At 37.5% G+C, this 21,025-nt stretch overlaps 2 protein-coding genes across 4 annotated transcripts; one reads left to right on the top strand and one right to left on the bottom strand.

Annotated features, from left to right (window-relative positions):
- Positions 1-1,020: 1,020 nt before the first annotated feature.
- LOC309488014 (uncharacterized protein) lies at positions 1,021-3,877 on the bottom strand. 2 transcript variants are annotated; one of them, XM_082156037.1, is made up of 9 exons: positions 3,663-3,877; positions 3,543-3,567; positions 3,391-3,462; positions 2,616-2,684; positions 2,420-2,470; positions 2,215-2,277; positions 1,957-2,032; positions 1,772-1,819; positions 1,021-1,677 (listed from the first exon to the last, which is right to left on the bottom strand). In XM_082156037.1, exons 1-8 carry the CDS (start codon positions 3,663-3,665, stop codon positions 1,795-1,797), a joined length of 384 nt encoding a protein of 127 aa, XP_082012163.1. In that variant the 5' UTR covers positions 3,666-3,877; the 3' UTR covers positions 1,021-1,677; positions 1,772-1,794. The 2 variants fall into 2 exon arrangements, with proteins under 2 accessions (XP_082012163.1, XP_082012164.1); XM_082156038.1 differs by lacking the exon at positions 3,543-3,567 and having other exon boundaries at positions 1,024-1,677; positions 3,663-3,875.
- Positions 3,878-4,583: 706 nt separating this feature from the next.
- On the top strand, positions 4,584-20,860 carry LOC309487868 (bicaudal D homolog 2). 2 transcript variants are annotated; one of them, XM_082155792.1, is made up of 9 exons: positions 4,585-5,085; positions 13,732-13,944; positions 14,146-14,298; positions 14,537-14,977; positions 15,115-15,444; positions 15,545-16,210; positions 16,352-16,503; positions 17,305-17,551; positions 19,291-20,860. In XM_082155792.1, exons 1-9 carry the CDS (start codon positions 4,846-4,848, stop codon positions 19,291-19,293), a joined length of 2,445 nt encoding a protein of 814 aa, XP_082011918.1. In that variant the 5' UTR covers positions 4,585-4,845; the 3' UTR covers positions 19,294-20,860. The 2 variants fall into 2 exon arrangements, with proteins under 2 accessions (XP_082011917.1, XP_082011918.1); XM_082155791.1 differs by having other exon boundaries at positions 4,584-5,085; positions 17,305-20,860.
- The last annotated feature ends 165 nt before the right edge of the window (positions 20,861-21,025 follow it).

Raw genomic sequence — 21,025 nt, 5'->3', positions numbered from 1 at the left:
ACGACGGGGCGGGGCTGGATTTCACGGGAACAGATAGGTGTTTGAAAAAAAAAAAAGATTTGATGTTAGATTAATAGAGTGTAGTCTTAAGAAGAAGAAAAAGATGATCAAATGAGAATGTCTGTAGGGTGCTTCACTTCAAAGTGTTCAGTTAAGTGTTATCTTCTATGAAACCGTTTGTAGTTTGGTCTCTGTGTTTAAAAAGATGGAGTAGCATGTTGTGGTGTTATGAGAAGATAAGAGATGGATTGAATCATGGAACGTCAGCGTCACTGGAACGTGCTGTTATATCGGAGCTTTGAACCTACAACTAACACTTTCTCTGTTATTTTTCTATGTATCTCAACAAGACATTGATTAAAGCCCTCTACATTTGAGTTTGAGAATTCATGAATGTCTTGCCTCTTTTATTCACACTCATACTATAGGAGAGACACCGGGGCTAGTTGTCACAAACTTGAAAGTCAGTTTTGAGCATTTCCACCATGCATTTCCATGGCACAGGTCATTTAAGAACACATACGCCACTATTGGGGCATGTTGTCTCAATGGGAACCTGCTGTATATTCAAACAAATGACAAGAATGCATTTGTTTGCACTATAAAATACTTACTATTCTAAATTATACTTTTATATCATGTAAAAAAGGCATCTTCCACAACATTTATGTAGAATGTAGTTCTGTAGTCTATTTAATAGGTTTTCAGAAATAAAATGAACTATACTTTTATATAAAGTAAAAAAAGGCATCTTTACATATATATATATATATATATATATATATATATATATATTTACACATTATTTATGTAGAATGTATTCTAGGTTATTCATAGGTTTTCAGGAGAGAAAAAAATGCAGCAGTTCCTCCATCTACCAGCAGGAGCAAACTGCTTGAAGGTACAATATGTAACTTTTTTTTTGGTCAGAATGGACAAAATACATCATCAATTATTTTTCTAAAACATGTTTTTGTCTTACCCTGATTCACTATGGTAAGCCTATTATAAGTGTTTATAATATTTTGATGGCTTTCACAGGATAAAAATGTCTCGTCATATCCATAAATAGAGAAAAGTTGCTCCGCTACTTTGATGCGTTTATGGTGTGGGAGTGACAGGTTAGTTGTCACAAAGAGTGAGAAAGGTTGACATGGAGCCGCTAAATCTCAAAATCACCCGTAAAAAAAAAAAAGAAAAAAAAAGTCGAACCAAGGAGAGTCTGCTGGCAAAAAGAGGTCGCGACCGAGTGTGTAATATATTGAGAATCAACAAGGGTTTTCCTTTTCGGTGATGTTGAGAACTGAGGGATTTGAAATAGCGACATGAAGATGGCATTTTTAATACTTAACAGGTGAGTAAGGTATTTTATTGAAGAGATCAATTTTGCCATAGCTCTCTAACAGAGTTCAATGTATGTATTGTGAAGGCTCATATTCATTGGCACAGTACGAAGCAAAGCACAAACAAATCATGTTCTTCCCCAAAATACATGCAGTTTTGTTTTTAACCTCTAGAGGGACAAAAGTTACATAGAACACGAAACAGCTAAATGTAAAAGGTAACATAAATAATGAAAACATATTAAGCCATCGTTTTTGAGGCAGATATTGAATTTAGTACAACATTAATTCACATTTGCTTTGATATAAAGTGGATGAAGGAACAAATGGACACCTGCAACAGACATTGACAATGATCATATTTCTGGAAATACACGTACTATACTAATAATGATAAAATTAAATCAATTACAATTTTCCTTTCTTACCGTTAGTGAACACCAACTTAATTTCAGTCATAGTAACGCCATCTCTTCCTATTTAAAAAACAGGAACAAATAAAATCTTTCTTGGTTGAACTCAGGAAAGAGCAACTCAATGCCACACATGATGAATCCCGGTATACAATAGTTCATATGAAATGTCCAATACATAATCAAGAAAAAGTTCTCACCGTAGAGCATTATATTTGCGTATTGCTCCTCTTAAGGCAAACACAGCGAGGCCCGACCCACAAGACAGAGTATAAACTGGAAAAAAATGAAGAAATTATTATTGCAATAAATACAGTACCATTTAAAAGTTTAGGGTCAGTAAGATTATTTTATGTTTATCTTGAAAGAAGTCTCTTATGCTCACCAAAGCTGCATTTATTAAAAACAAAAGTACAGTAAAACAGTAATATTGTTAGGAAGATGTGTGGTTAACATACCATGATAAGACCTGAGATGGAGGATGGCCACAAAGAGAGCCATACAATAACCCCAGATGACATCTGTAGAAAAGAATATATTTTATAAAAATAAAAATAAAGTTTTTATATTAGTCAAATGGCCTGACAGAAGAATGGGCAACTTGTCTGAAGACTATAAAAAAAAGTAAAGTAGTACCTTAAAGTAAACTTAGAGTAAAGTTACCTTTCCAGTGGTAAGGTCGACCCTTACATCTTCTGGTATGTGCTGGCAAACCTGTTAAAAAAGTTCAATACAATTTTCCACATAGGTAAATGTCATTTTAATTCACGTTGTGCATGTATATATTTTGATTAGAAACATTTCACATCTTCCACTTCCCACACTCATTAATTTTATACGTTTTAATAAGACATCTTACCAAAGCTGGCACCCACACATTCAAACACTACTGTGAAGAACACACCAAGAACTGACAGCACCACAATGGCTGGAAAAGATGAACATTTTGATAAATGATTGACTTAAAGATAGTATATGGTGACACTTAAAAAAAGATTTCAAACACTTTTTTGTCATTAAAAACACTTCAAACAAACCTTTTGAAAGTGTTTTTTCCTCGTGTGTAATCTTTGTGGTTAAAAGAAATATAAGTCCTGTTCACACCATCACGATAACGATAAAGTTCTAAATATAATTATTTTATTTATCATTTCTAAATATAAAAGAATAGCACAGGGATGTAGTACGTCCAGATTACATTTCATACTACACACATTATACTATGGAACATACTTTTTTAGCGGTCGCGAAGTACATTTATTCACATATTTATACATTATATTTATTCAAAATAAGTACATAGCCTACTCAAGAGAGTATGCGATTTTGGAAGCAGCCAGTGACAGCCAATCAGAATCCATCCTGCTTTAAGGAGCTCGAGCATTTAAAGCGGCAGATGACAGAACTGTGTGGGCGCATGTAGTTATGGTTATAATATATCGTTCTTGGTGTGAACGGGCCTTTAATTCTGAAAATATATGTATATATTTTAAATGACAGTTTCAGTAAACCACACTCTTCACTTGACTTCACTTCACTGAAATCTGAAGAACTAGTGCACACTATATAAACAGGTTGACACACCTACTGTTCACCTACTGGAACAAACAAACAAACAAAAAAATACTTCTTACGGTAGAATGGCCTGTACAGTAATAGTCCAAAGCCCATGCCAAAGCAGACAGAGAAAAAGTGGTAATATTTATCTGCGGGGAAAGTCAATAACAATAATAAATATTTATAAACTTTCAGTTTTGATTTAAAAGAGTTCTGATAGCAAACTTACAGTGGTTGTACACATCCAAAGCACCCTAAAGACATAATTGTACAATCTTAACTGAGTCTGTATTGAATTATTCTTTCTTATATATAGTAGCCTATAAGAAAGAACAAAACAGGAGCTTACCATTGGGTTGATAGTTCACCTCTTCTCATTAATTCTGCTTTGACTAACTCACTCACGTGTGATTTAATGGCAGAGACTTGGCATGAAGTATATTTTCACTTTCAGATTGATGGGCAAAACCCGTTTTGAGGTTTGTATTTCCTTTTTGTAATAATGCTTTCTGTCCTATGATCACATGCAATTGGTGGCAACATGAAAGAAAAGCTGAATATAGGCTAGCATGATCTAGAACACAATGGCCTACAGCAAATTTCAGGGGTTGAGCAGGGATTCAAACCTTGAGGAAAGCAGAAAGATTAAGAGGAATTTAATATATATATATATATATGTATATATATGTATATATATATATATATATATATATATATATATATATATTGTGGTTAGAAAAAGCAAAACTGTCAGTAATTAATAATACAAAATAAATATTTTCAAAAAAAAAATCCAATTAGTTCTGATATGCCTATATAATATAAAAGCCTGTTTAATTTTAGAAACAATGTGGTCTGTTTATAATACAATTTTTTTTTATTATTATTGTTTTTAAAAATTTCACTTTTTTCAGATTTTAATGGCTTTTTCACTCAAAGTACAAATAGGTCGTTATAAAACAGGCTATACGCTATCTGCCTTTATGTTTAAGGAAAGTACCTGGTAAAACGTAAACTCCCTGTGCTGGGGGACGTTGCATCTGCTACACACAACCTAATATATTCCCATGATCAGCAGATGGAAGCATTGAGCAACATTTGGTTTGTTTGGCATTCATTCTGTGAACCATCTGTGCGTCCAGGGTTGCCTTCGTGTACAGAACACAAAGCATTGTGGGTGTTGTAGTCAAGCACCAGCCCTAATACGGCTCATGGATGGGTGAATGGAACTACATTACCCATAAAACAGGAGTGACAAAATCACTTCGTATTCCTGCTGGATGATCTCACAGCAAACCGAGTTCCCCTCCTAATCTCAGGAATGACATCAGAACAAGAGGAAATCATGGAGTTATACGTTGAAACATGGGGAATAAGTTTATAAGATTGAATTTTAAACTTTCCTTGAAGAATAGTGCATCTAATAAACTTCATGCACCTCAGATTGGGGATCAACTTCATGGTTGAGAGGGAGGAATTAACGGGCTCGGTCCGTTATCGCCTGCATTAGACTGTGCCGGGTGAAGGCAGACATGTCCGGGGATGAGGACGGGTGTCCCGAGGCGCAGCTGGTCACGGAGGCCGGGCCTAACTGGCTCCGCGCGGAGATCGAGCGCCTGACGCGGGAACTGAGCGAGACGAGCCGGGAGAAGATCCAGGCTGCGGAGTACGGGCTCGTGGTGCTGGAGGAGAACCAGCAGATGAAACAACGCTTTGAAGATCTGGAGAGCGAATATGAGACCGTCAGACAAGAGCTGGATCAGCTCAAAGAGGTGAAACCAACTCATACAATAACCGATTCAAGTGTTTTTTTTTTAAGTAACGGTTTTTTGTTGCGAGCAGCGGCGCACTAAAGGAAAGTGTATCGGTCTGTGTCTCCACCCATTGTTACATTGTTCACTCATTTTATGTCCATTCAATGTTCTGAACAGTGTACTTCACAAAATATAAAAAGTGCCATAAATAACAGGGCGTGTGGAGTAAGAAATATCGATAAATCTGCCGATATTTATGTCGCCATTTTGAAATGATCGGTATCGGTCGATCGACAGCCTTGATAATTGTTGATGCAGAAATTATTTACTGATTTTTGTGTAAATATTATGTAAAGTAAGTTTTAATTAAATTATTTATGTGCAGTCCTCTCAATTTTAAATCTCAATTTGATCATGCAATTTTGAGATACATTTAGTCTGTCCCTTGTATTAAAGTGTATTGCACAAATTACACTTGTCAGGAAAAAAAAATTGTAGTTCATTTAGGCTAGATGATACAAATGATGTCAGCGGTCAAATGTTTGTTGTTTGCTGTAATAAAGATATAAAATAGGCCTTCAGTCTAAACTGCAATGTGGTGTGATCTGCTAACCTCAAATTGTATTAAAATGATTGTGCATGCAGGTCTCAAAGGAATTGAGGGACTTTCATGGAAATTTTCTTAAATAATGCATTTAATGTATATGTTGTTGTAGACTAATCAGTGATTAGGCTGTTCATTATTGTATCGATATTAAAATATTTAGTTTAATGTCAGTTTTCTTTGCATATCTTTATTAGAGATAAAAAATCAAAAAAAATCAACGTTAGTACTGGCAGTAAAAAAAAAATACTACCAGTCAAACTCATTTATATAATTTCAAAGCATTATATCAGCATTCTAGCTTGTATTATTGGCATCAGTTGATTATAATAATAATAAACTTATTGATAGACCTCAAGAAATCTGAAATTTTCAGACAATACCATTACCAGTAATGTCAACACAAGTGATTTATACAGACAATATATATTGCTGTAAACAAAGGCTATACTTTAAATAAAATCATATTTATTTTAGAATTTAAAGCAATCCTTGTTTGTTTTCATCACAGTAACCTAAAAAAAGATCGCAGGAAATCCTGCCTTTTATCTATGGAAAAGCAGGATATTAATTTTTACATTTTAGAGGAGGCTCATGAATATAAATCACTAAATCCTTTTATACATTATATCTTGTACATTCAGCATTCTAAACTAGTGTAAATAGATTAGACATGTAATGTTGATTAGAGACTGATAATGAAACAATGACAAGAAGTGAGATGATGATGTGAGACAAGAAGTCAGTTTTGTGTGTGTGTGTGTGAGACTGAAACCTAGATTGGGATGTAGTTTGTATATGAATTGTTTTACAACTGAATAGACTTCATATAGGTTTCTTTTTCAAGTCAGCTTTTGAGTGGGTTCTTAATAGCAACTGCACAACTCTCTCTCTCTCCTTTTCCTTTACAACTTCCTGTCAACAACTCAAACATGCAGCAAAGCTCGGACATTAATCCGAATGGTTAGAATTAGTTTATTTAGAGCTTGTCTCGGTTCTGCATATACTTCCTTCTGCTTAATCTTTTCTGCATGGCTCTAAATAAAGGACACAGTCTTCGTCATCTAGTAAGAAGATCTGGGAAAGAAATCGGGCTAAAAAAAGCACCTTAGGATTGACTCATGTCCAACTCACACTAGGGGTGTCATTGAGGGGCTTCACCTGGAAGCTATGAAACTCTTTTTGTTTATAAATGCTCTTGTGTATCATTCCAAGCTACTAAAATACTTATGTAGGTCAGTGCATGAAATCAGATTAGTAGGCAGAGTAACTTGCATGAGTCATTTAATTAACAAAAGCAATGCAAATTTGAATATTAATACAGTACATTGTACATTTTTATAGTTATAAATTGTACCCATGAACATTTTTCCTTTGTTCCACATTAAGGTTTTAGGTTAACATATACATTTTATGTGTTATTAGTAACCATTTATTTATTTTAAATGTATTTTTATTTTTTATTTTAGGTTAACACTTACATACGAGTATGCCCTGTTAGTAGTCTATTATTTATTTATTTAAAAGAAAAAAATCAATCGCTAATTGCTTTTAAATGGTCTTGCGTTGTGGCAAAATATATATATTTTTAAAGTACAAATACTCCATGTATCTCAAGTAATCGAAATAAAATGTTTTGAGCTTGTCCACTTTTGACCACTTCCACAGGTAGTCGAAAACGCATTCGACCGGATTGCTTTCGTAGTGTAGACGCTCATATGGTCATGTCAAGTGTGCCGCGCAAGTCCTGAAAAGTGAAGCCAAAGCATTTCGATCGCCCCTGGTGGCTGGCTGCAGTATAAGCCTTAAACCCCGCCCTCCGCATGTAATCGATTGGGACGTGAGCCAAACTAAAAAATCCAATAACACTTCAATACATTTTTTTCCAAAGATGGTTTCTGTCATCACGCAGACGTATGTTCAAGTGTTCGTTTTCCCAATAAGTTTGGTTTTAGTTAGTTATTTGATACTATTAAAACAGAGCGCAATTGATCCTGATTGGGACCTTGATCCTGCGGCTCCACTACTGCGCAAACTCGAACTCTGAAAAATGTAATCGACAACGACCATTACAGGGATATTTTGGCTTCACGTTTCTACAGTGGAAGGAAACAGAGACGCCATGTCCATCTTTTTTACAGTCTATGGGTGGAATGTGTTCGAACATCCACAAAAGACTGCCGACTCTCCACCTACTGACCTAATGCGTAGGATTACATTATGGGAAGCGCGCCAGTCTGACAGGATTTAAACTTTGTTGGCTAAAGACCCAAGTTTGGTTCTATCACCATTTTTAATTTCTAACACACACTCACAGCATTCGGTGTGGTCTTTTGGCTAAAAGAGCAGAAACGAAAGCTGCTGCTCATCGAATGTTTTTTCGTCATCTCCTTTCGCATTCATATGTAAATTGCGTGAGCTTATTTCATCCATTAGATCGAAAGATCTAAAAACGCCCATGCATTTACCCGCCCTTAGACCCTCCCCCTGAAGAAATCAGGACAGAAGGGGTTGAAAGTGGACAAAAGAGACTAGGTTAAAACACTAGGTGTAAACTCGTCTACTTGTGATCCGATTGACCAAAAAGCATCTCAATACCAGGTGTAAACAGGGCCCATGACAGAGTGAATGTAGCCTTTAATGTGTTAAATTTGTGACAACCAGTTAACTTACAGGTCTGAGTCTCGAAGTGTCCGGTTTACACTGCAACTGACAGTAGCGTCTCAAATACTGCCTGTATATGAACTTGTAACTGGAGTCAAGCCCGTATTCTCTTATTAGTAAACATAGCAACAGTGACTAAAGTAATATCAAAGATGACGATGTCCATAAAACTGAAAGTCATCACCTTTGACATGACAAGAGTCCAATTGAGCCACAAGTTGATGTGTCAAATCTTCACTAACCTACAGCAGCTTTTATATCTGGGTGGATAGCGGATCTAAAACTGGATCTGAAACCTTCAGATTACACACAGCCCATATCTCCGTTGCTGTAAGTTACCGAAACCACACATGATAGGCCAGAACACATGTGCAGCGCAGAGCGGATCTCTCGCACTGTATGACGTGATGCTTGTTGTCCAGTCCGGTTCCGTTCAGATAGTGCAGGTTTTCCGAGAATGCAGTTTTAAGTTCTGAAAATGTATGTTTGTGAGGTCGGTTAGAGAATGCAGTTGTCACTCCGGTAAATAACTGAACTGAACCGTGTTAACATAACCATATGGACTCAAATTCAGGACTGACATCCGAATTCTGCTGCTCTGTGTGAACGTGGCCAAAGACAAGTGTAGCGATCAAGGCTCAGACACGCCGGATCAGATGGAGGGTGAGGTGAGGAGAGGAGAGGAGAGGAGATGAGATAATCCCACTCAAGTATATCGGATCTGCTCTCTCACCTGTTGAACTCCAACACACACACACACACACACACACACACACACACACACGTACATTAACTCATTCTTAAAACACTCTCTAAGCATAGTTGTGTTTCTAGGTTAAATCAGTATGACCAAACACACTGCTAGCAGGGATGCAAAGTTATAGATATTTTATTTTATTATACTTTTTTATATATGTACACTATAATACCTAAGTCTCTTATACTTACCAACCCTAATATTCAAAAATAGAGTAAAAAAAGTTAGATTTAATTAAAATAACTGTTTTCTATTTGAATATATTTTAAAATTTAATTTATTCCTGTGATCAAAGCAGAATTTTCAACGTCATTCAGTCTTCAGTGTCACATGATCCTTCAGAAATCATTCTAATATGATGATTTGCTGCTTATAGAAAATTCCTTATTATTATCGATGTTAACAGACATTTAAATATTTTTGTGGAAATTTGAGAAAGCGTCTGATGAAAGCGATGTGGATGTCTGCTCGAGCTCTGCAATTCGGCACTCCGGTAAAGTCGAGTCACGTTTATTTACATAGCACTTTATACAATAGATTGCTTAAAAGCAATCAGCTTTACAGTGTTAAACATGAAAAAGCAGTGTCTGTCAATATATCTTTCAATTAGAATTACAACTTCATTTTCACCATTGTGCGCATGTTTTTACTTGTGGACGTCTGACCTCGATTTCCATGTCAAAGAAGGCGGAGCTTCAGAACACACCTACCTTTTAAGTAATAGCCAAGGACCGAAAGTGTTTCGATGGTGTTTACCAGCCAGAGCGAACTTTTCCGGAAAGTTTGTTTTGGCAAGTTGTTTCGAACTCCCAAAACGAACTTAATTTTGACCTGATTATGTTGGAAATGGCGTCACACTGGTTTGTTCTTCAATTTCGTAGTATATCGGGGCCTTAATATAATAATCAATGAATGCTATGAATGGCCAGCACCTATAACATTACCAATATGTTGTTCATCTCTATTTCTGAAAGTAAAAAGAAGTGTATGTTGATAATGTTGAATTTGGTGGGCATTTTCTTCTTCGTTGTGCTTACACAACTGCTCAGATTTGTGTTCAGTTTGAACTTGTGTCCTAACCAGAATGAAACACTTTGTCAGCTGTGCAGTCCATCAGAAAGGGTTTAAAGTGTGAAAGAATGGTAACGTTTTAGTCTCCTTCAACAAGGGGGGATGAGAATAGAGTCTGCATCAGTGTGGTGGGTCCACAGCTGTGCAGAGGGCTGGGACTCCCTCACCGTAGAGTTGATACAGCCTATCTACAGGCTGCTGTGGTTTATAGGGTTTGTGACTATTTAAAGAAGCGGAAGAGTAAATATTTGAGCTTTCTTAAGCCTAGCGATGGAAAAACTGCAGTTTTCTAAGTGAAATGTTCTTTTTGATCAAGATTTGCAGTTTTATTTGATTTTACATGCATGATGTAGGGTTCTAGAGTGTAAATGCAAATATTTACCTGATGATAAGATCTAGCGATAATGAGTGTATTTACACCAACACATGGAGCTGTAGTGTTGACAGAGGTTCGAGTCCAGCTTAACACTTCTTAGTCTCTGCGTTTGCCAAGTTATTACTTTAAGATGAACAATTCTAATTACAAAGTCTACATTTCTGCTGTTTTGTAAGTGTTTTCTATACAGCTGGTAGTAGACGGACACTGTGTGTGCTTTGCACATGTTTAGCGTGCTTGACATTATAGCATTATATAAGTTTCTGCACATTTCAGATAATAAAAAAGTGTGTCTTATATTCCCACTTATATTCTATTTTAGATAAACATCACTATAAAAACCAAACTAACTTTTGGTTCAGATGCATCTCTTTGGCTATGTGAAGCTAGTTCTTTTTGCCTATCCATAATTTCCTCTTTTCAGTCTCTTGTGAGAAACGTATTTGAAAAATGAAGACTTGCTCATGTAAACTTTTAGGAAGTAGGAGATATTTTTAATCTGCCCAGGCACTAATGGATTGGCTCATATGTCATTTTTAATGCATTTGCCATTTTAAAACAAGATATGTAAACCTCAAGTAGATTTTATTTTTAGACTGTCAATGTTAAACTATTTTCATGTGATATCAATGCTGATATGACTGAAATCTGAGTAATCACTAGAGAAGAGTCAGATGATATCGCTTAATACTCTGCAAACCAAGCCTCTGTCAACTCTCACACAGAGCAAAGCTTGTCTGGTTTCTGAATCAGCTGTCGTTGGCAAGCGGTTTTGTTGTTGTTAGAGAAGATCGTGACGTCAATTTGTTTTCCAACCCGGAAGGATAATTCACCATGGATTCCCAATTGAATTTCAAATGGACCTTTAGATTACCAGATTTATGAATAAAATAAGATCTGTGGTTAACATTACTTAAAGTCTACTACTACTTGTTTTGTTGTACAATATAAATTGTTACTAAGGACTCCAACAGTCAATTACTTGCCTGACCAGTCAAGTTTATAATTAACATTTTTCCTTTTTCTCTTTATTCTCTTCAAGTACAGACCTTTTATTACTCATAAACTGAAAACTGCCCTGCTAAGAACTTGTTAGAAATTGAAACCAATGAATGAAAAGTAGGCGCTCGAATGCTAATTCTCTTCTAGGTTGTAGGACTATGAACTGAACAGCTGTGTTGAGGATTTGTTCTGCGCAGGTGAGAAGTCTTGCAGCCTAACATCAAAGCTTAATCTTGTTGCTGAAGTCTCAACGGCAGCCTTATTTTACTACAGCACTGCCATAGATGCATTTAACATGGCCTTTTCTTGGTACTGGTTAAATAGAGTACACTCTTAATGCATCTCTAGGTGGGTTTAAGCATAGAAATACTGAGAATTTTAAGTAGATTCTCAGATAGGAATTAGAGAATTTGGAATTCAACAGAAATATTGTGTTTAAAAAAAAAAAAAGAAGGATAATATCACAAAAATAGATCTTTGCAAATCATTTTTAGAGAATAGGGAGAAACAAACAGTGGAGGTCTGTATGTTAGTATGGCCTTTATCCGTGGAATCTCTGTTCTGGAATCGGAATAAACTTCTAAAGAAATGTCTTGGCAACCCGGAGTGACAGGTGGACCGTTGCCAGATCTTAGCAGCAGCTGCTGTGGCAGGAGGAGGACTTAGTACTGACACCATTTCCACTTCTCTTTCTGTCGTCCAGTGTCGTAAATGGATGTTTCTTCAACTTGCAGGGACTTTTATTTCCCCATGGGTTGATTTGAATTAAAACTGGCTTCAGCTTTTTGCTGTGCCTTGATTTATTTTTACTACTTTATTTTATTCAGATGCCCTTTATCTTTCAATGTTATTGTTTTACGCTTGTCCCAGACTCAGATGATCAAATATAAGCCAATATATATTGCGTAAAACATATGTATTTTAAATATGCATTATTACATTTAAAACTATGATGATCATTGTGTGAAAATAATTGAAATCACAGTTGTGGCATCATTACTAACACAACAATTTTGCTCCTAATAGTGCCTGGTTTAAAACAATGTAAAATGAGGAAAATACTACTGAAAAAATTTAGTTAAATTTAATTGTGCGTATTTTATGATGCATAAAATACTAGCTATGAAACTAGACTTGGCGAGACAAAAGACTTTGCCATTTTATTCCATTAATTCTGAAAATGTTATTTCCACCACAATCATTTCCATCACAGAATGCTAATAATACATAATTTGAGGTGTGTTGGAAAAGACACTGTGGTGGCAATACTCACGACTTTCATAAATGTACATGTTGTCATAAATTGATACATAGTTATGTTACATGATTAATACATAAATTAAACCATTCAAAGTGTGAAAAGTTTCTTTGAGGTTTTATTTTCAAAAATTCCAGTCCAGCAGCACTAATGTAAGGAAGCTGTTAACATTTAGGCTATGGCTCGTGTGTGTGTGTGTGTGTGTGTGTGTGTGTGTGTGTGTGTGTGTGTGTGTGTGTGTGTGTGTGTGTGTGTGTGTGTGTGTGTGTGTGTGTGTGTGTGTGTGTGTGTGTGTGTGTGTGTGTGTGTGTGTGTGTGTGTGTGTGTGGGGCAACTCAGTCAGGCTGTAGCATGCCAATGACATCATTCAGACTGGCACACAGATTTAGAAGGGAGAAAAAGAGATAAAAAGGGCTCTTGGATAGACCTCAACTAGTTTTGTCTCTAGCCAGTTACATCATCAGTTTCCAGGAAATGCATCTTTGAGTCTTACAAAATGACCAACATCAAAACTAAACTGTCTGTGGGAATCCTGAGATTTGGGGCAAATCTGCTGAACGGATTTAAAAATGGTAAAATGTGTTAAGCAGAGCTGAGAGAGCCAGACTCTTATTTGTAGATGTGTGTTAATGAACTTTGGCTGATAAATAGTGAAGATAGCTGTCAACCAATATAAACTACACATAGAAGTCACATGAGATAAGACATGTTGTTGTTAGCATGTCTTCAAATGAACATAAATCTTATTGATTTCCCTCAACAGTCAAAACATTTACAGTAATTGGGTTGATTACATTTAGCCATTTAACCCATATATTCGGTAGCATTTCTTTAGTACAGTTAATATTAATATGAACCATTAATTACAAAACAAGTAATTTGTTTGTAGCATAGCGCTAGACCTTGATCTCTCCCTGATCATGTTCACACAGGCATATGGCCAGGTTCACTCCACCCATAAAAAGGTGGCTGCAGACGGGGAAAGCAGGGAGGAATCCCTCATCCTGGAGTCGGCATCTAAAGAGGCGTACTATGAGCAGAAAGTGCAGGAACTGCAGGCTGACCTACGACAAACAAAAAACACTCTCACCAGCACCCAGGCTGAGAACGAACGTCTGGCCACCCACGCCCTCGAGCTGAGAGAGGTTCGTGCAGTAGAGGGTTTTGTTAAGTATTTGCAACTTAAACATTAATGTTGTTCAGATAATAATGTACTCAACAGCAAAGGTTGCAAGGATAAATAGGCTAATATTATGCTGTCAACTTATATATATGTGGTCATACAAACAAACCCATGTGCATATAGATTAATAGATTTTTCCATGAACATTTGTTCCATTCTTAAGAATAATGAGATTGTGGAGCTGCAGCGCAGTCGTCTGCGTGACGACATTCGAGAGTACAAGATCCGAGAGTCTCGTCTGCTGCAAGACTACACTGAACTGGAGGAGGAGAACATCAGCCTGCAGAAACAAGTCTCCACCCTTAAACAGGGTCAGGTTAGTAGAATTGACATTTGGGGGTGGTGTGGAAGAGTAACCAAAGCTCACGATTAATAGTCGAAAGGTTGATGGTTCCAGTCCCACAAGGAGCAACACATGCACAATCACCATGTACTTTGGATGAAAGTGTCTGCTTAACGATGACTACTACTTCCACAAAGCTGCATGTGTACAAGTCTTTGCTGTTTTTGGCTTGCTTATGTTACAATCTTGTGATCTCTGACCTCTTCCAAAGGTGGAGTTTGAGGGACTCAAGCATGAGAATCGGCGTTTGGAAGAGGAAGTACAGTACCTAAACAGCCAGCTAGAGGACGCTGTTCGGTTACGCGAAATAGCTGAGCGTCAGCTAACGGAGGCTCTAGAAACCGTAAAAACCGAGCGGGAGCAGAAAGCAGCTCTTCGAAAAGAATTGACACATCACATGACCTTGGGAGACTCCCTCCTTGCCAGCTCATTGGACGGGCTCAAACTGAATGCAGACGAACCTAATAACGACGATGCCATTCTGACATTTGAAAATGGATTTGCTAAAGTCAGCGAGGGTAACGATGAAGATAACAGATTGTTTTCACCCAAGAGAGGCGAAAATTTCCGTCCCGCACCAAGTCTAGTGGATGACTTGTTGACCGAGCTGAACATCTCAGAGATCCAGAAACTCAAGCAACAGCTCTTACAGGTATAGCCATCTTTGAGTATGCTACAAATGCAATACTTTGCACTTGATTGGCTTTCGACTGTTTGGTAAATTCATTGAAATAGTCAATTTAAAATGTTTGAAGATGAAAATTTTCCCCCCTTTATTTCACCTTGCAGGTAGAGCGAGAGAAGGTAGCTCTTCTCACCACTTTACAGGACTCTCAGAAGCAGTTAGAGCATGCTCGAGGCGCATTGGCCGAAAAGCAGGAAGCCATGACGAGACTTACCGATGATTTGGGCGCAATGAGAAGACTGCATGCAGGCAAGGAGCGGCAGTCGGCACTGGACAGTGAGCGAGAGCGCGACAGTCGAGAGGACAATGATGTGGACTATTATGAGCTGGATATCAACGGGCCAGAGATACTTCGCTGCAAGTATGAGGTAGCCATAGGAGAGGCAGGTGAACTGAGGGAGGAGCTTAAAGGACTAAAGTCGGAGCATGATGTGGTGAGTGGGACTGAGAAAAGTCGAGTTTTGTTCAATATTATTTATGTTTCATTAATGGGTTGATGGTACATTGTGTGGCAACATTTATGTATGATTCTAGATGAAGGCTGAGCATGAGGAGGTACGGGCACGACTAGAGGGACAGGTGCGTGACCTCAGTGTTCAAGTGTCTCAGTTGGAGAGCAGCTGCCGTACAGACCGCGATCAAGTCGTTCGATTGGAAAAGGAGCTGAAGGAAGTGAGTGCAGTCGCGGGCGAGACAGAGGGCAGTCTCAGCGTGGCCCAGGATGAACTTGTTGCCTTTAGCGAAGAGCTTGCAAACCTCTACCACCATGTCTGCATGTGCAACAACGAAACCCCGAATCGTGTCATGCTTGATTTCTACAAAGAGGGTAAAGGAAACAAGACTGAACATAAAGATCGGCAGTCTGCATTGACACAAACCAGCGATAGCACAGCCCAGGCACCCAGGTCCAACTCCACCACTGTTGACAGCTCAACTGCAGTCAGAGAAGATCCCCGTCCTGAACCACTGGACATCTACAACCTGGTAGCAATAATTCGGGATCAGATCCGCTACTTGCAGAAGGCGGTGGACCGTACCACAGAACTATCCAGGCAAAGAGTTGCTTCCCTAGAGTTGGCAGCAGTGGCAGATAAAGACCAAGCTGCTTGTATGGAGGAGATTTTGAAGCTCAAGTCCCTGCTGAGTACTAAGCGAGAACAGATTGCCACACTGAGGACTGTGCTCAAGGCCAACAAACAGGTGAGAATAAAAAAGATTAGCTTGGCATGAATGTATGACGCCAGAATATTGAGCTTGTTGTTGATCATTCAAATGGATTGACTGAGATCTTCTTCGTATGTTAAGAGCTCTGAACTGTGGTGTGGTTCTGTCCCTCTTTAGACAGCTGAGGTTGCCCTGGCAAACTTGAAGAGCAAATATGAGACTGAAAAGGCCATGGTCACTGAAACCATCATGAAGTTGAGGAACGAGCTGAAGGCTCTTAAAGAAGATGCTGCCACTTTCTCCTCTCTCAGGGCAATGTTTGCCACCAGGTAGTACAAAAACACATCTGAAAGTTGTTTCTCTTCCAGCTTTCATTGTCTGGCTCGCCCTAATCAAGTAACTCCTCCATTATCCCTGCTACTGTTCAGAAAACAGTAGGGTTACTTAGGCCCTGTTTACACCATCGGATCACAAGTAGATCAAAGAGACACATACCTGTTTACACCTGGTATTTTAATTCGTCTCTTTTGTCCACTTTCAACCACTTCTGATTTCTTCGAGGGGAGTGTTTTTTCAGATCTTTCGGTCTAATGGCCAAAACAAGTTTGCGAAATTTACATATAAACCTGTCTGGAGATGACAGAAAAACGTGGAGAGCAGCAGCTTTTGTTTCTGCTCTGACAGCCTCAAACCACGCTGAACACTGTGAGTGTTAGAAATCAGGAATGGTGAGAGAACATTGCGCTTGGTAAGTTTTTTTTAGTTTTTTTTGTCTTCAAACCAAACTTGGGTCTCAGCTAACAAAGTTTAAACCCCATCTGTCTAGTGTGCTTCCCGTAATGTTTACTAATGAAGTCAGTAGGCGGTCTTTTGTGGCTGTACGAACACATTCGACCACATCTACACCACCAAAGCAATCCGGTTGAATGCGTTTTCGACTACCTCTGGAAGTGGTCAAAAGTGGACAAGCTCAAAACATTTTAGACCCCATTCACACCTGTATTTGGGGTCGTCCACTTGTGATACAATCGACCAAAACGCATATTAATACCAGGTGTAAACAGGGCTTTATTCAGGAACTAAATCTGGTTTATTACATCTCTATCCCTCTTTCACTTTTTCTTCTTTAGGTGTGATGAGTATGTAACACAGCTGGACGACATGCAGAGGCAGCTGGCTGCAGCGGAAGATGAGAAGAAGACTCTGAACTCCCTCCTGCGAATGGCCATCCAGCAAAAACTGGCCCTCACTCAGCGACTGGAGGATCTGGAGTTTGACCACGAGCAATCCCGAAGAGGATCCGGTGCTGGGCCAGGTGGACGTGGGAAGGCTCCATCTGGGCGTGGCAGAGGACCCTTGTCTTTTTCCAGCCCCCATGTAAGTCCTAGACTTCCCTGTAAGAACCGACCACAACCACACGGCCTCATTGGAAGTCCTGCGGTTTTCTGCAGTGAGAAGTATAAAATTCTGTGTGATGCTGGATCCGATTAACATCTGTGTGTAACTGTCACTCATCAGCATCCTCATACTAACTAACACCTCTTTTACTGTATGTGTGCTTGGGACAAAACAACACTAACATGTTTGTACTAACAGTTCTGATGTTTTGACTATCTGGAGAGAATAGATGTGTTGGTAATGCCATCCTCCCTACTAGGGTTATCACGATCACTACACTTGCTAGTTCACTGAAAAAATTATCATTGTTCTTGAAGTTTTCCAAAAATTTCATAATAGGATAACTCCAATATTTGGGTATTTTTTGCATCTTTTAGTATCGACGAGTGCAAATTATGCTGTATATGATCAGAACACACTGTAATGTATAATGCAATGCATTAGTTTCATTTCCAGTGTCTTTGTACAAACAAATATATTGTGTTGGAACTAAACTACAGGGACATAGACATCCTATGAACAAGGATGGAGGAAATGATTAAAGACAATGTCTTATCATGTTAATATATATCTATGTCCATTTCTAAATTTGGCTTTTCTGTCTGAACGTTTGAACCCAATGTTTCTACTCGAACATAGCCAGCACTGAGAATACTGAATGTCATTGAGTTAAACCCAGTTTCACAAAGCTAGTCTGTTAATCTCTGTGTCAGTGGGAATAAATCTGTGTAATCCCAACAGAGACGCACCTTGTTGAGCCTGCTGGGAGATTTGCAATCCAGGTTGCAATCTGCAACCCTAAAGGACATAATTGATGCTGCAGATTATTTTGCTAAAAATATTACAAAAATGAAAGGTCTTTTGTAAAATATGATGTCTATATTTGTGAAAAGATTTCATAAAGATGATGTCCGTGTTTGCGCGCACAGAAAAATGCATTAAGAAATTTTAGACTATCCTTCTCCAAGATGAATTTAGTTTCAACTGTGATTTTATGTAATTTCATGTCTTTGTTGATTTTGTTCATCCTGTTTCATCTAGTCATTAAGCCAGCATAACATACATTGTCCATGTTGTCTTCACAGTGGTGACTCTGAACCACTGTCGCATGCATGATCTGCTCTCAGTCTCAAACCTTTGTATTAGATTGCATGTTTTCTGATGCATGTGAGTCCTGTTTCCTGCTGTCCATTGCATCAGGAAGAGTGAGTCTTTTGTTTTGCTGTGTACTAATGGGTCTAACTGGTCTCATTGTTGACGGTAACATTCACTTTGTCTACTTCCATGTGAACTTTACTTATTAGGATATATTATTTCAAGGGATAGCTCACCTGAAAATCAAAATTCTGATATTAATTACTTAACTTCATGTCGTTCCAAACCCGTAATCTTCGGAACGCAAAGCACTTGCGTTGCTTCATAAAATTGAGGTTAAACCCCTGGAGTCACATGGATTACTTTTATGTTTTTTACATTTCTGAGGCTTGAAAGTGGTAGTTACGTAGCTGTCAATGGAGGGACAGAAAGCTCTCAGATTTCATCTAAAAAAAAAGTATTTGGTTCCGAGGATGAACGAAAGCCTTACGGGTTTGGAACGACGTGAGGGTGAGTTATAAATGACAGAATTTTCATTTTTGGGTGAACTATCCCTTTAAGTTACATTTGGATAATTTATGATGTGATCATTCTGATGATTGTTTTGTTTCTCAATTTTGCAGTAATTTTATTAGCTCTGGCAGCAAATGGCTATTTCCCCTTCCTTCACTCTACACTATACGTCCAGAATACACATGCCTGGTTCAATTTTGGAAACAAGAAATTTGTCCCTGGATGTGGCTGCAAGGAAACACAGGCTCACATGTAAAGTCGGCCGGTCTATGTAATCATTATTCTGACTGTTACTGTGGTATTTTATTTTTTCAGTTTTTTTTTTTTTTTTTACTGTGCACTTTTAGTGCATTAGTTATTATTATGTAAGAGATGCACATTTCAGTATGCTTAGCACATTTATTGTTTTGCTCTTGCAAATTTTACGTATTTAACTGAACAAAAAAATAATATAAGAACTATTTGTTTGTTTATTGTATTTTAAATGCTTAACTGCCTGGTTCTAAGCATACTCCAGGGAGGACAATTATGTTAAATAGGCCTATGTTTCTTGTTCTGTTCAATAGTTAAACATTCTAACTGAACATTATCTTGCTAGTTAGTGTAACTCCACTAAAAGAACAATGAATTTGACCGGAAAACTTTCATAGTTGGTCACGGAAATGTTAAATTCAAGACATTTATAAAAAACAAATCGATTCCAAATTGGAATACTTTCTACATTGTTTGCCAAATACTGCATTGAGGTCTGCATTTTGTGTTTTACAATGCAATACATTATTTGTTTTTAGACATTAATTATCTGTTTTATATAATCCTCTCCTAAGACCTCCTGTGCCTTTTATTTGTTTTTGTTTTCATGAACTGTTTTTCTGTCAGTCTCGCTATAGATCTTAACCATTTGGCCCAGTGTGAACATCCAATCTGGATAGTAATTAAACACTCCTTTTGAAATTCAACTCAGATTGCTTGTTTAGGAGATTTTAAATGGTAGTAAGGATTAAGTGTGTTAAAATCATACATTCCTTTGAGGAAGAAATGATTTCTGATGGCGGTCTTGTTGGCTGTCTGTTGCAATTGTTAGTCATTATTTTCCTATGTGTAACCTTGATAATATTTTGTTTGTATTTCAGCAAGCAGAAAACTTTGCCTCAGAACATTTGTGCCATTTCAAATTTAAGACATTATAAGTTTTAAATGACCTTTTTCCTTTCTTCTTTTTTCTTCTTCTTTTGACCACAAATTAAGTGCAATTTTGTGCTGTTTCTGGAGTGTATGCAATAGTTTTCTATTTGCTGAAAACCGCTTCATCAGCCATGTCATAGCTTATTGTGACATTTTGAGTTTATTTTTACACATTTGTATGGAATGACCTCACGTCTTCGTTCATATTTATTCATAATGTATCGTTCAGTATTAATGACTAGGTTTATATGCATTTTAACCGGCACATGCGTTGCCTCTCTTTGCATTTCTACTTGAAATCTTACAGGTACAGTGTAAGCTATACCGCATCACCTGTTTTTGTACAGTACTGATTTCAATTTTGTGCTATTTTTCTAAACATTGGAGATTCCCTGTAGTTTATCATGAGGAACACATTATAGGCCCATGTCTGTCTTAACATTTCTCATTTGACAAAAAAAACGAGGAAAAAAAATAAACTAATGTAAAATATTGCATTTGTGTGTAACTGAATGTGTGTATAGATTGATAACGTGTGTTTCTACATATGTATGAATGGGCTATGTATACATATAATTATTTTACGTTATACATTATAAATGATTTACATTATATACATTATACACGTAATAGATTGTGTTTATTATCAAAATCGTTTTA

Source organism: Leuciscus leuciscus (genome assembly GCF_965113295.1).
Source record: "Leuciscus leuciscus genome assembly, chromosome: 23".
NCBI lineage: Eukaryota > Metazoa > Chordata > Actinopteri > Cypriniformes > Leuciscidae > Leuciscus > Leuciscus leuciscus.
The sequence above is the reverse complement of the archived record's forward strand: the minus strand, read 5'-3'. Positions and strand labels throughout refer to the sequence as shown.